The 13,723-nt window shown below is 48.1% G+C and overlaps 1 protein-coding gene across 3 annotated transcripts in view; it reads left to right on the top strand.

The window, feature by feature from the left end:
* LOC308575068 (unconventional myosin-Ie-like) overlaps positions 1–13,723 on the top strand; it is a 56,125-nt gene that overhangs the window by 32,816 nt on the left and 9,586 nt on the right. For all 3 annotated transcript variants that reach the window (XM_081173500.1, XM_081173498.1, XM_081173499.1), the window contains exons 13-22: positions 2,620–2,706; positions 3,514–3,681; positions 4,521–4,606; positions 4,946–5,027; positions 5,766–5,872; positions 7,832–7,930; positions 8,225–8,369; positions 9,506–9,620; positions 10,376–10,545; positions 11,125–11,270. In XM_081173500.1, coding sequence (XP_081029626.1) covers positions 2,620–2,706; positions 3,514–3,681; positions 4,521–4,606; positions 4,946–5,027; positions 5,766–5,872; positions 7,832–7,930; positions 8,225–8,369; positions 9,506–9,620; positions 10,376–10,545; positions 11,125–11,270 — 1,205 coding nt within the window. The remainder of the gene's footprint in view (positions 1–2,619; positions 2,707–3,513; positions 3,682–4,520; positions 4,607–4,945; positions 5,028–5,765; positions 5,873–7,831; positions 7,931–8,224; positions 8,370–9,505; positions 9,621–10,375; positions 10,546–11,124; positions 11,271–13,723) is intronic.

Below are 13,723 nucleotides of genomic sequence, written 5' to 3' on the forward strand. Positions count from 1 at the left end.
TCTTAAGTCCGGCAGGGCAAACCCCCCTCTTTCCTTTGCATCTGTTAATATTTTAAATTTTATTCGGGGCTTTTTGCCCTGCCAGACAAACTTCGCAATGTCCCTCTGCCACTTTCCAAAACATTCCACTCTGTCCACGATCTGAAGGGTTTGAAACAGAAACAACATTCTTGGCAATACATTCATCTTGACTGCAGCTATTCTGCCCGACAAGGTAAGTCTCAGTCTCGACCATATTTCTAAATCCTTTTTAATTTCCGACCAACATTTTACATAATTATCTTTAAACAGATTCAAATTTCTCCCAGTCAGGTTAACCCCCAGGTATTTCACTTTTGGAACAACATTTAATTCTGTTTCCTTCTGAAACCCATCTATTTCTGAAGGTGTCAGATTTTTAGCCAAAACCTTGGTTTTTTGTTTGTTCAGCTTAAATCCCGCCACCCGACCAAATTCAGAAATTAGTTCTAAGGCTCTTTTTGTACTAGCTTCTGGCTCCTGTAATGTCAAAACCAGGTCATCTGCAAAGGCCTTCAATTTGTATTGTTTTTCCCCGACCTGTATTCCTTCCACCCGCTGGTCCTTCCTAATCATATTCAGCAACACCTCCAGGACAGAAATAAATAACAAGGGTGATAAGGGGCACCCCTGTCGTGTCCCTTTTTCAATTTTAAACTCTTCAGTCACCACGTTGTTTACTATCAGTTTAGCTTTTTGCTCTGAATAGATTGCTTCAATACCATTTTGAAACGCCCTTCCCACTCCCATCCCTTCCAAATTTTTCTTCATAAATTTCCAAGATATGTTATCAAAGGCTTTCTCGGCATCTATAAATATCAAAACTGCCTTCGTGTTCAGATTTGTCTGTAATAACTCCAAAACATCAATGATATTCCTAGTGTTGTCAGACATATGCCTGCCAGGGAGAAAGCCTGCTTGATCTTTATGAATTACTTCATTTAAGACTTTTTTCAATCTGTTTGCCAAAATGTTAGTAAAAATTTTGTAATCCACATTTAGGAGTGAGATAGGGCGATAATTCCTGAGTTGAGTCTTTTCAGATTCTAATTTAGGAATCAAGGTGATGAATGCCTCTTTCCACGATTCGGGTGCCCCCTTTCCTTCCATAATTTGGTTACATACCTCCATTAATGGCTGAACCAAATATTCCTTCAATGTCTTGTAGTATTTGGAGGTAAGCCCATCTGGACCTGGAGATTTGCCTAATTGCATGTTCTGAATGGCACTCTCAATCTCCTGTTGTGTTATTTTGTAATTCAGGGCTGTTTGCTTGTCTTGTGTTAATTTTTGGAGGCCATAACTTCCTAGAAAATTATCTATCTCAGTCTCCACTTGGGGTCCTTGAGTAAACAATTTTCTAAAATATCTCTGGAAGCACTTTCTAATATCTTCTGGTTTCTGAATACATTCTCCCTCAACCTCTAGATTGGTAACAAAGTTCAACTTTTGTCTCTTTTTCAGCTGCCATGCCAGCAGCTTCCCACATTTATTTGCCGATTCGAATGATCTTTGTTTCATTTGTTTAATTTTCCATTCAACTTCTTGATTTATCAATTTTGCATATTGTGCTTGATGGAATTTTATTTCTCTTAAAACTTCTTTTGATTTTGGGTTTAGTCTCAACTTTTTCTCGCCATCTCTTATCTTCTCCAAGATCTTATCTTTTTTACCATTCCAGAGTTTTTTCTTGATAGAGTTTTGCTGTATCAGAAATCCTCTCATCACAGCTTTACTTGCGTCCCAGATTGTTTTCTTTTCCACCAAAGTATTCAAATTTATTTCGAAGTAATCTTTCAACGTTTTTTGGGCCTTCTTCACAATCTCCTGATCTCTAAACAAATAGTCATTCATTCTCCATCTGAAGGATCCAGCTGGTGTAAGTCTTAAATCTATTTTCAAGGCGTTGTGGTCGGAGCAAGTTTTAGGGCAGATCTCGACTTTTTTTATCTTAGGTGCCAGTCCTCTAGATGTCCAAATCTGGTCGATTCTTGTCCACGAAAGATGGGCCTCAGAGAAAAAAGTTCCCTCTTTACCTAGAGGGTTCTTTGTTCTCCAGATGTCAATCAAGTCCATATTGTCTGTAAGTTCAAAAAAGGTCTTTGGGAGTCTGCCATCTTTAGTCAAGTTCTGATTTTGGGACTTATCCATATATGTGGAGACAACTCCATTCATATCACCCATCAGGATGATATTAGTATAATCAATATAGTCCAACATTGTCTCATGTAGCTTCTTATAAAATTCCGATTTTCCATCGTTTGGTGCATAAATTCCTACAATCAAAAATTTCTCTCCTTGTGCTTGAATTTCAATCGCCAAAATTCTTCCTTGTTCATCTTTAAAGATCAATTTTGGTGCTAGGGCCTCCTTTGCATAAATCACTACCCCTCTTTTTTTTACTTTATCTGATAGCGCCTATTGGCCAGTGTCCGTGATGTCATTCACACATGGTCCCAGGAGCAGTTTAGTGCTGATGGAAAGAGAGAGAGTGTGTGTGTCTGTTGTGCAAGTTTAGCCCGTTGTCCAGCTGCTCATTTGTTCTATCCCTTTCCCTGTTCCTCTTCTCCCCTCCCACAATCTCCCTCTTCCGACCCACAGGAGGAATACGTCCAGGAGGGCATCCGCTGGAACGCCATCGACTACTTCAACAACAAGGTCGTGTGCGACCTAATCGAGAACAAAGTGGTGAGTGGGAAAAATATCGGGACAATATTGGGATTGGGAGGGGCAACTCCCATCTCTTGCGGGGACACAATTAGTGCCAGCACCATCCGTTAAGAGTTTGGGTATAATCTTTGACACCTCCCTTTCCAGGGAGGCGCAGATTGCAGCTATAACAAAGGCAGCATTTTTTCATCTCTGCCAAGCTAAGCAGTTGGCTCCTTACCTCTCTCGCCCTGACCTAGCCACTGTGATCCACGCTACGGTCACCTCCAGACTGGATTATTGTAACTCGCTCTACGTGGGGATCCTTGCCATGGGATCACATTCACCCGGTGCTCTACCAGCTGCACTGGCTCCCGGTGGAGTACAGGATCAGGTTCAAGGTGCTGGTTTTAACCTTTAAAGCCCTATACGGCCTAGGACCCTCGTACATACGAGACCACCTCTCCCGATATGCCCCACGGAGGACCTTACAGTCTTCAAACAAAAAAGTCTGGGAGGTCCCGCACCACAGGGAGGTTAGGCTGGCCTCAACCAGAGCCAGGGCCTTTTCGGCTGTGGCCCCGATCTGGTGGAACGCTCTGTCCGAAGAGACTAGGGCCCTGCGGAACTTGACATCTGTCCGCAGGGCCTGCAAGACAGAGCTGTTCTGCCAGGCCTTTGGCCAAGGCACAGTATGACCCACTCCTCATAGAACTCTATCCCAATGGTTGCCATTAATTTGATTCTGAATTCCCCAATTAATTCAGCTCCTAGCCTACTCTTATTTATTTATTTTCTCTTTCCCTCCTCTTTCCACCCCCCCTCCATTGCTGCGCCCACTCCCAGAATCCTCCAGGGCTGATGAGCATCCTGGACGACGTCTGCGCCACGATGCACGCCAAGGGCGAGGGGGCTGATCACACCCTCTTGCAGAAGCTCCAGACGGCCCTGGGAACCCACCCCCACTTCAACAGTTGGAACCAGGGCTTCGTCATCCACCATTATGCCGGGAAGGTCAGTGCCCCCCAAGGAGGGGAATCAATGGCTGGGTCTCTCCTCCTCCCTCATCCACGAAGCTGTGCATCTTTTTTGAAGTGAGGTTGAATCCTGACAAGACAGAAGTACTGTTTTGGGGGGACAGGAGGGGGCAGGTGTGGAGGACTCCCTGGTCCTGAATGGGGTAACTGTGCCCCTGAAGGACCAGGTGTGCAGCCTGGGAGCAATTTTGGACTCACTGCTGTCCATGGAGGCGCAGGTTAATTCTGTGTCCAGGGCAGCTGTTTACCAGCTCCATCTGGTACGCAGGCTGAGACCCTTCCTGCCCGCGGACTGTCTGGCCAGAGTGGTGCATGCTCTGGTTATCTCCCGCTTGGACTACTGCAATGCGCTCTACGTGGGGCTACCTTTGAAGGTGACCCGGAAACTACAACTAATCCACATTGTGGCAGCTAGATTAGTGACTGGGAGTGGCCACCAAGACCATATAACACATGTCCTGAAAGACCTACATTGGCTCCCAGGACGTTTCCGAGCACAATTCAAAGTGTTGGTGCTGACCTTGAAAGCCCTAAATGGCCTCAAAGGCCCAGTATACCTGAAGGAGCGTCTGCATGACAAGCAGCTGCACTAACCACTGAGTTTTGTCTGCCCTTCTGCTAAAAGTAAAGCAAGATCCTGGTCCTCATGGTTCTGAATAAATCAGGAGGATGGGAAGCTGCCGCCTCCTGAGTCAGATCCTTGGTCCATCCAGTTCAGCATTTTGAAGGGCGGGCAGGGGACACCCCCCCCCCCAGTAATCTGCCTGTAACTGCAAAGTCCAGCAACCTGAGCCGCTTTCTTCCCGGGTGCCGCAGGTATCGTATGACGTGAACGGCTTCTGCGAACGGAACCGCGATGTGCTCTTTACGGACCTCATTGAGCTGATGCAGAGCAGTGAGATGTGAGTGGGGCAGGGTGGGGAGAAAGGTGCCTCTCGAAAGCAATAAATAAAATAAAATAAAATAAAAATTCCTTCCTGGAACTCATCTCCGCCCTGCTAGCATGTCCCTTTCGGATGGTGTTTCACACCTGGAAGCTGCAGGTTTGAATCCCAGCTGAGTTAAATGTCTCCTGGGCGATCCTCAGTCTTCCCCGTCTGTAAAATGGGAAGATGTAAGCGATGTCAGCAGACGATGATCGAAAATGGTACAAAAACGAAGACCTTTCTTTGGGGCCGTGTGAGCCGTTTCCTACAAGGAAAAGGATGGTCCTTAATGGGTTTTTTTCTTGTTGTCCAAAGCCCATTCATCCGAGATCTCTTTCCTGAAAACCTCAACGCAGAGAAGAAAGGGCGTCCCACCACAGCTGGCAGCAAGATCAAGGTAGTGTGGCTTGGCAGCATATGTGGAACAGTGGCGTAGCATGGGTTGTCAGCACCCGGGGCAAGGCAAGTAATTTGCGCCCCCTAACCCCTAACCTGCCGCCGCTGCCAGCTTCTTCTTGCTGCTGCCTGGTCTGGTCTGGTGTGGTTCTCTCCCGCGCTCAGCGCTGCGCTGGGCAGCCGCTGCACTGTCCCTCCCCCAGATAGTCCCTCGCTCTCTCTCCGCACCGCACACCTGGCACCCCCCCTCCACAGTGGGCGCGACCCGGCGGCTCGGATCGCATTCGCACAGCCAGCACTGCAGTGAGAGAGAATGAGTGAGCCAGGTAGGGGCAGAGAGCTGAGAGTGCGAGCGCCCCCCCAGATGTTGCGCCCAGTGCGGCTGCCCCCCTGCACCCCCACGCTACGCCACTGATGTGGAGACAAGGAAAGTGTGTGTGTCTTTGTATATCCATAAGGGCTAGGATTCTCTGCTTTAAGAAATGCAGTTGGGCAGCAGCTGCTACGTCAAACTGCAGCAGGAAAGGGAACAGAAAGGAAGCAAGCAAGCATTGGCTCCACTTCCCCTGTCCTCTGGACCTGTCCCTGAGAAAATCATTTACGAGCTTGCTTATTTTTTCCTCCCTCCTCCCCATCCCTTTTCCTTTTGTGCTGTGACTCAAAAAAAAAGGGGGGAATTAAACAGAGCAAAACATTTTCTTTTCTTTTCACCTCCTCCCCTCCTGGGAAAAAATTAAAGAGACAAGCCAACGACCTGGTCGGCACGTTGATGAAATGCACACCACAGTACATCAGATGCATCAAGCCGAACGAGACCAAGAGGCCCCGCGACTGGGAGGAGAGCAGGTGGGGCAGCTGTGGGGCACATGGGGCCTATGGGGTGGGGGTCTTCAAATCAGTTCCGGTTCTAGAGATGAAGGGGGGAATGAGGGGAGACTGTACGACCCCTCCAAAATAACACATGAAGAATAACCAGTGTAGCTGCAGGCAAGGATGGTTTTTAAAGGGGATTTAATTAAATTTGAGGAGTCTTGGATTCCAGGCAGTTCAGGGGTGATGATGGGACTTGTCGTTCACCAACATCTGGAGAGCTGCTCCAGTTCCCAGTTCTCTGCTTAAACTGCCATAATAACAAGGACAGTGGTGTGATAAAAGGGATACTTAATCCCCCCTACACTAATAAGTAATAATAATTTATTATTTCTACCCCGCCCATCTGGCTGGGTTTCCCCAGCCACTCTTGGCTGCTTATTATTTATTATTAATAATAATAATAAAGTGATAAAACATCAAACATTAAAAACTTCCCTAAACAGGGCTGCCTTCAGATGTCTTCTAAAAGTCAGATGGTTATTTATTTCCTTGACATGTGCTGGGAGGGTGTTGCACAGGGCGGGCGCCACCACCGAGAAGGCCCTCTGCCTGGTTCCCTGTAACTTCGCTTCTCGCAGCGAGGGAACTGCTAGAAGGCCCTCAGCGCTGGACCTCAATGTCTGGGCAGAACGATGGGATGGAGACGCTCCTTCAGGCATATTGAGAAGGTGCCCTGGTATTCTGTTTCAAATCCCCTGCAAACTTCTAACTGGGGTTAAAATGAGTTGAATGAACCCATTTCAACATGGCAGGAGTCACCAACGTGGTGCCAGTGGGTGTTTCCTGGGAGCCACAAAACTCCCTTTGCTCCCTTCACAACACACACTCATTGCTCCCTTGGTTGAGAGGGGATGAGGCCGGATTCGTCTTGCGAAAATTTCACGGAATGGAAGGAGGAAGTGGGGGGGAAGGGGCACTCTGTCCCGCTTTCTCTCTCCCCTCTATGGTCTTTCCAAGGCGAATTCTTTGACCCAGATCTTTTGGAACAGCGAAGGACAGGAGTGTGGTGTCTCTGTGGGTGGGGGCTAAGTCGGGGGGAAGAGAAGCAATTGGGTGGGTGGGTGCCCACACCACTTGCTCAAATACCCCTCTGGGCTCAGTTTGAGGAGGATGAGAAGCTTATTCAATATAATAGCTTTTTAAAAGAACCTCCATGTCCAAGAGCACTATATCCCTGAATGTCACAGACAGTAGTGACAAAGGAGAGCTTCTTAATTTCCTGTTGCCCGTGAAACAAGGTCCTGGACGAGACACACCTTCACTCGGATCCAGCCAAGGGGCTTTTTGCCTCTACTGATATTTCTCCCATAAATTGGGAGGGGAACCCCACTTTCTTCCTTGTGACATAGCCCAATCAGTTGTAACGAACGGCTCAATGGAACTTCTGTGCCCAGGCGCAGTCTATCTTTGAACAGCTGTTGCCAGAAGGTCAGGCAGTCTCTCTCCCCCCCCATTCCCCCAACGTCCCATTTGATCCAAAAAACTAAGAGCCTCAACATAGACGTCTACTCTGCCTCATCCGCAGTTTATACGAAAACACTCGGGTCTGGGTTAGGTGTGACCGACAGGGTCACTTATCCAAGGAAATCCAAACCTACCATAGTGTTAAACAAGGCTGCGTCCTTGCACCTACTTTATTCAACCTCTATATTAATTCCTTAGTAGGAAATATGGGGAAAGAAAATGCCCACCCCACCCCCTAAATTGGCTGGTACACCCCTCCTGGTTCTCTTATATGTGGATTAAGTAGTTCTAATTTCCTTCTCCTATGTAGGCCTCAGAAAACTTCTAAGATCTCTCACTGTTTATTGTAATGCCGAACAATTAACAATTAACTATAGCAAATCCAAAGTTATGGTGTTCTCTATGGGAAGGGCAATAAGAGGCTGCTTCCGTTGTTCTTGTGGCCCTCAATTTCTGCTCCTCCTCCAGGGTGAAGCACCAGGTGGAATATTTGGGCCTGCGGGAGAATATCCGGGTGCGCCGAGCCGGCTACGCCTACCGAAGGGTCTTTCACAAGTTCCTCCATAGGTGAGGCTTTGTGCGCTGTTCTGTGTCCTTTCTGGGGTTGCCAACTGACCAGAGGAAAAGCCCACCCTACTCTGCTCCTGCGCCTTTCGACGGAAGCTCGGTCTTTATGGACCATCGGATCAGGGAAAGCTTCCCCTATTGATGGGGACGAAGCCTTGGACTATGCAGAAGTAGCCGGGGGGAAGGAGGCGCCGGTCAGAAAGGGCCGGACCATTCCCAAAATCTGTTTCCATCCTCCCCACTTTCACATGTACAAACCCCCGTAGGCACATTCTCTCTCTCTCTCCCTCCCAGGTACGCCATCCTGACCCCAGAGACATGGCCACTGTGGCGAGGGGACGAGAAACAGGGCGTGGTGCACCTGATGAAATCTGTCAACATGGACCTGGACCAGTTTCAGCTGGGGCGGACGAAGGTCTTCATCAAAGCTCCAGAGTCGGTGAGGGCAGGAGGGAGGAGCAGAGGCTCCCAGGGGGAAGTCAGGGCGGAAGTGGCTGTGCTGAAGTTCCTTCTTCCCTCCCTCCCTCCTTTTCTTCTTTCCTTCCTTCTTTCCTCCCATCCTTCCTCCCTCCCTTTTGTTTCTTCCTTCCTTCCCTCCCTCCCTGCTCTTCCTTCCTTCCCTCTTTCCTCCCTCCCTCCCTCCCTTTTCTTCCTTCCTTCCTTCCTTCCTTCCTTCCTTCCTTCCTTCCTTCCTTCCCTCCCTCTTTCCTTTCTCCCTCTCTCCCTCCCTCCCTTTCCTTCCTCCCTCCCTTCCTTCCCTCTTTCCTTCCTTCCCTCTTTCCTTCCTTCCCTCTTTCCTTCCTTCCCTCTTTCCTTCCCTCCCTCTTTCCTTTCTCCCTCTCTCCCTCCCTCCCTTTCCTTCCTCCCTCCCTTCCTTCCCTCTTTCCTTCCTTCCCTCTTTCCTTCCTTCCCTCTTTCCTTCCTTCCCTCTTTCCTTCCTTCCTTCCTTCCTTCCTTCCTTCCTTCCTTCCTTCCTTCCTTCCCTCTTTCCTTTCTCCCTCTCTCCCTCCCTTTCCTTCCTTCCTTCCTTCCTTCCTTCCTTCCTTCCTTCCTTCCTTCCCTCCCTCCCTCCCTCTTTCCTTTCTCCCTCTCTCCCTCCCTTTCCTTCCTTCCTTCCTTCCTTCCTTCCTTCCTTCCTTCCTTCCTTCCTTCTTCCCTCCCTCCCTCCCTCCCTCCCTCCCTCCCTCCCTCATCTTTCAGCCTTAATATAAGAGCAGCCTTGTCGCTTGATAAGGCCAAAGGCCACCTACTCCAGCCCCCTGTTCTCCCAGTGGCAGACCAGACACCCAGGGGGAAGCTGAGATGGGTTATAAGTTCCAGCTTCCAAACATTCTCACACCCTTAAGTCTAAAAAGTTAAATTGGTCCCTGCCTGTTCCAGATTGGAGCTCATTTCATTTACATTTACATTTTTCCAACTCTGCGATTCTGTGAAGGATCCCTATGGGAGGCAAGAAAATGGCAGCTACTTCTGGAGTCTGCTGACTCCTTCCTGTCCCTGGCAATGCCGCCCCGATTGATCTCCCTCTCTCCTTCCTTCCTTCCTTCCCTCCTCCTGCCCTCTCTCTTTCTCCAGCTTTTCCTCCTGGAGGAGATGCGCGAGCGCCGTTACGACGGCTACGCCCGCGTCATCCAACAGGCGTGGCGGAAACACGTGGCCGTCCGGAAGTACATTCAGATGAGAGAGGAAGGTGAGCTGTTTTCTCCTTCCCCCAGGTTGACGCAGCTGAGTTTGTGGAGCATTTTGGGGGGTGGGAAATCCCTCATTGCTCCACAAACATCCCAGAGGAGGAGCCGTGTGGCCAGTGGCCCCAGCACTTGAATTACGGAGGAGGGGGCAGAGAAGGCTTTTGTGACAGCACCCTGAACCATTATTTAAGCTCCATTAGTAAAGCATGAGATATGTTGATCTAAGGGTCCTGGGTTCAAGCCCTGTGTTGGGCAAAAGACTCCTGCATTCCAGGGGGTTGGACTAGATGACTCAAGTGGTCCCTTCCCACTCTACAGTTCCATGATTCTAGGGGGGCACATATTTGTCCAAAATCAGGTGGGGTGGCACAAGGGTTCCTAGCAATTTCTCTCCGCAGTTTGAACGCTGGGTACTCTGAGTCTTGTACTGATTTCATGCTCTTTATTGCAGCTTGTAAAACAGTGATTTAATTGCCCCCCCAAACCTCAGGCTTTTATATACATTATTTGCACAACGAGCCCCGTCTGATTGGCTGATCCTGCTTTCCTCCTGGAGCCTGATTGGTCTTTTCCTGCAGGCCAATCAGTTGTTGCATTCTAGGATCCTACTTGCCTATTGTTCTAGGATCCAAGCTTAGTACATAACAGCAGGGCTTAGCCGCTGGGTTGTGTGACTGCTGGGAAACTGTCTCTGAGCCCGCACAGAGTGCCTCGCCGCTGCTAGGCCTAGCTTCTTTCTCGCTTGTGTCTTGCAAAGCGTCCAACATCATTCTGAACAAGAAAGAGCGTCGCCGGAACAGCATCAACCGCAATTTCGTGGGCGACTACATCGGCTTGGAGACCCACCCTGAGCTTCGGCGCTTCGTGGGCCGGCGAGAGCGCGTGGATTTTGCTGACACGGTTGTCAAGTATGACCGGCGCTTCAAGGTGAGCCGGGACACTGCGAGAGTCCTTCTGTGTGGCCATCTTTCTGCATACATTTTCTGCAGCATTTTACTCTTGTTAGCCACTCTGAGCCCGGCTTTGCCTGGGGAGGGTGGGATATAAATAAAAAATTATTATTATTATTATAGCCTCGTCTTTCTCTCTGAGTCCTGCCCTGTTGCCTGGGCTCTGCCTCCCTGTCGGAGGCAGTAAATGCTGTTGAATATTGTTGCAAGCATGTGCCTGAACCCACATGCGTGTCCAGCACTCATGCACACCCTACAAATAAGTTTGGGATCTTCTGCTAGAGTTATGATGTGCATCTGTTTATGAATATGTGTTTACCCTTTATCCTTACATCCGCAAGAGGTTCTTACACAAAGGAATGCAGAAAGCTTGAGAGAACAGGAGGGTTGGACTAGGTGGGCCACTGGTCGGATCCAGCCAGCCCTTCTTAATTTCTTAGAGAACCTCCAGGCCCAGTGGCAGTCTATCTAAGTTCCAAAACTCTTTGGGACGTCTGGCTGATGTGAGAACCAGGCTGGATGTTCTTACGACCCCCTTTTCGTAATTTCCCTGCAGACAGTGAAGCGGGACCTGATCCTGACCCCCAAGTTCCTCTACCTGATCGGCCGCGAGAAGGTGAAGCAGGGCCCAGATAAAGGAGCCATCAGGGAGGTCCTGAAGAGGCAGATCGAGGTGGAGCGGGTCCAGTCAGTGTCCCTGAGGTGAGTGACAATGACAACGGGCTGGAGGGAGCTCAGGGAGTTGTGGGGAGGCTGGAGTATGGGCAGTGGCGTAGCGTGGGTTGTCAGCACCCGGGGCAAGGCAAGTAATTTGCGCCCCCTAACCCGTGGATTTGCGCCCCCTAACCCTAACCCCCAGATGTTGCGCCCGGTGCGGCCGGGCCCCCCTGCACCCCCCACACTACGCCACTGAGTATGGGAGCTCCTCCTTCCATACTGAACAGGGATGGCCCTCCAAGCATTCTGCCGGGCCCTCAAAATCCTCCCAGGTCACTTGTTTTGTGCCCCAAGGGTTCCAGCTGATGCTAGCCTTACTCAGAGTAGACCCACTGGAATGAATGGACACGTGGGCACATTGATTATGTTTCTGGCCACATTCACACCACATATCTAAAGAGGTGTGATGCCCCCGCCAACAGCCGTGGCTTCCCCCCAAAGGCTCCTGTAGTTTAAAGATGTAGTTTAAAGGTGATGAAAATTCTTAGGAGAGACTATAGGGAGAATTATTAGTTAATGATAATTTAAAGTAATAGAGAAATTAAGAAATGCAGAACAAGCGATAAAGAACGGAAAATCTTCAGAGGTTGTTGACGGAAGTCTAAAGTATTGTTAAGATAAGAAGTTATGTTAAATGACTGTTGGAAATGATATGTTAAAAAATTAATAAAAATGTATATTAAAAAAGAGAGAGTTGTTAGGCGACGCCCCCACTATTCTCCTCACAGAGCTACAATTCCCAGAGTGGTTCGACAACCAATCCCTCTTCCTGGGGGACTCTGGGAATTGTAGCTCCATGAGGCGCCCTTGACAAATGACAGCTCCCAGAATCCTTTGGCGAGAAGCCATGACGGTTTAAAGTGGCTCCGTCGTGCTTTAAACGTGATGACTCTGGCCTGAATGCGCCCTTGACGTTTATAATATTCTTGAGGCTAATTTGTTTCCCACCGTTTCTTTTTTAAAAAAATATTTTTATTAGTAATTTCAACATAACGTCTTATCAAAAAACATATACTTAAATTCCCGCCCCCCTATTTTCCCCCTCCTTCCTCCCCAAAATATAGCCCCCTCCCCCCCTTGACTTCCCTCAGCTCCTTTATCAACATATGTTATTTTCTGCATGTTACAAAACTGTACAGATCCTTAATTTATCTATCTAGATGCTATCAACCAGTAGTTTGTGAATGTTTATTCAAAACCTGCCAAGGAGTCCAGTTCATTTTGTTGTTTCTTTAAGTACTTTGTAAAGGGTTCCCACTCATCTTTAAAATCACAGTTATCCTTGTCATGTAGTTTGTGTGTCAGTTTTGCCAATTCTGCGTAGTCCATCAGTTTCTCTTGCCACAGTTCTTTGGTCGGGATTTCCTTGTTCTTCCATCCTTGTGCTATTAAGACTCTTGCCGCCGTTGTCGCGTACATAAATATGTTTTTCAATTTCCTTGGCAGGTCTTTTCCTACAATCCCTAACAAAAATGCTTCAGGTTTTTTGACAAATGTTAATTGGAACATTTTTTTCAACTCATTATATATCATTTCCCCAAAAAATTAATTTTACTACAGTCCCACCACATATGATAAAAGGTCCCTTCTTTTTCTTTATGTTTCCAAGACATATTTGAACTGGTTTTGTACATTCTCCTAGTTGTACAGGTGTTATATACCATCTATATATCATTTTCTTTCAACAAGGAGCAATTTGTAAATTTTGCTTCCCACCGTTTCTTAATGTTAATATTTAAAAATTAGTGGGACATTATGGTGAAAGGCGGGTAAGAAACTGAAATAAGAATAATACAGTTCCAGGATTGGAGGCAATTTCCCATCAGTTGGTGGGAATTGCAAGTAGAATCATAGAATCCTAGAGTTGGAAGAGACCACAAGGGCCATTGAGTCCAACCCCCTGCCAAGCAGGAAACACCATCAGAGCACTCCTGACATATGGTTGTCAAGCCTCTGCTTAAAGACCTCCAAAGTAGGAGACTCCACCACACTCCTTGGCAGCAAATTCCACTGTCGAACAGCTCTTACTGTCAGGAAGTTCTTCCTAAGGTTTAGGTGGAATCTTCTTTCTTGTAGTTTGGATCCATTGCTCCGTGTCCGCTTCTCTGGAGCAGCAGAAAACAACCTTTCTCCCTCCTCTATGTGACATCCTTTTATATATTTGAACATGGCTATCATATCACCCCTTAACCTCCTCTTCTCCAGGCTAAACATGCCCAGCTCCCTTAGCCCTTCCTCATAAGGCATCGTTTCCAGGCCTTTGACCATTTTGGTTGCCCTCCTCTGGACACGTTCCAGTTTGTCAGTGTCCTTCTTGAACTGTGGTGCCCAGAACTGGACACAGTACTCCAGGTGAGGTCTGACCAGAGCAGAATACAGTGGCACTATTACTTCCCTTGATCTAGATGCTATACTAAGTAGGGAGAGCGCTGCTGAGT

Source organism: Podarcis bocagei (assembly GCF_964188305.1).
Source record: "Podarcis bocagei genome assembly, chromosome: 16".
Classification (NCBI taxonomy): Eukaryota; Metazoa; Chordata; class Lepidosauria; order Squamata; family Lacertidae; genus Podarcis; species Podarcis bocagei.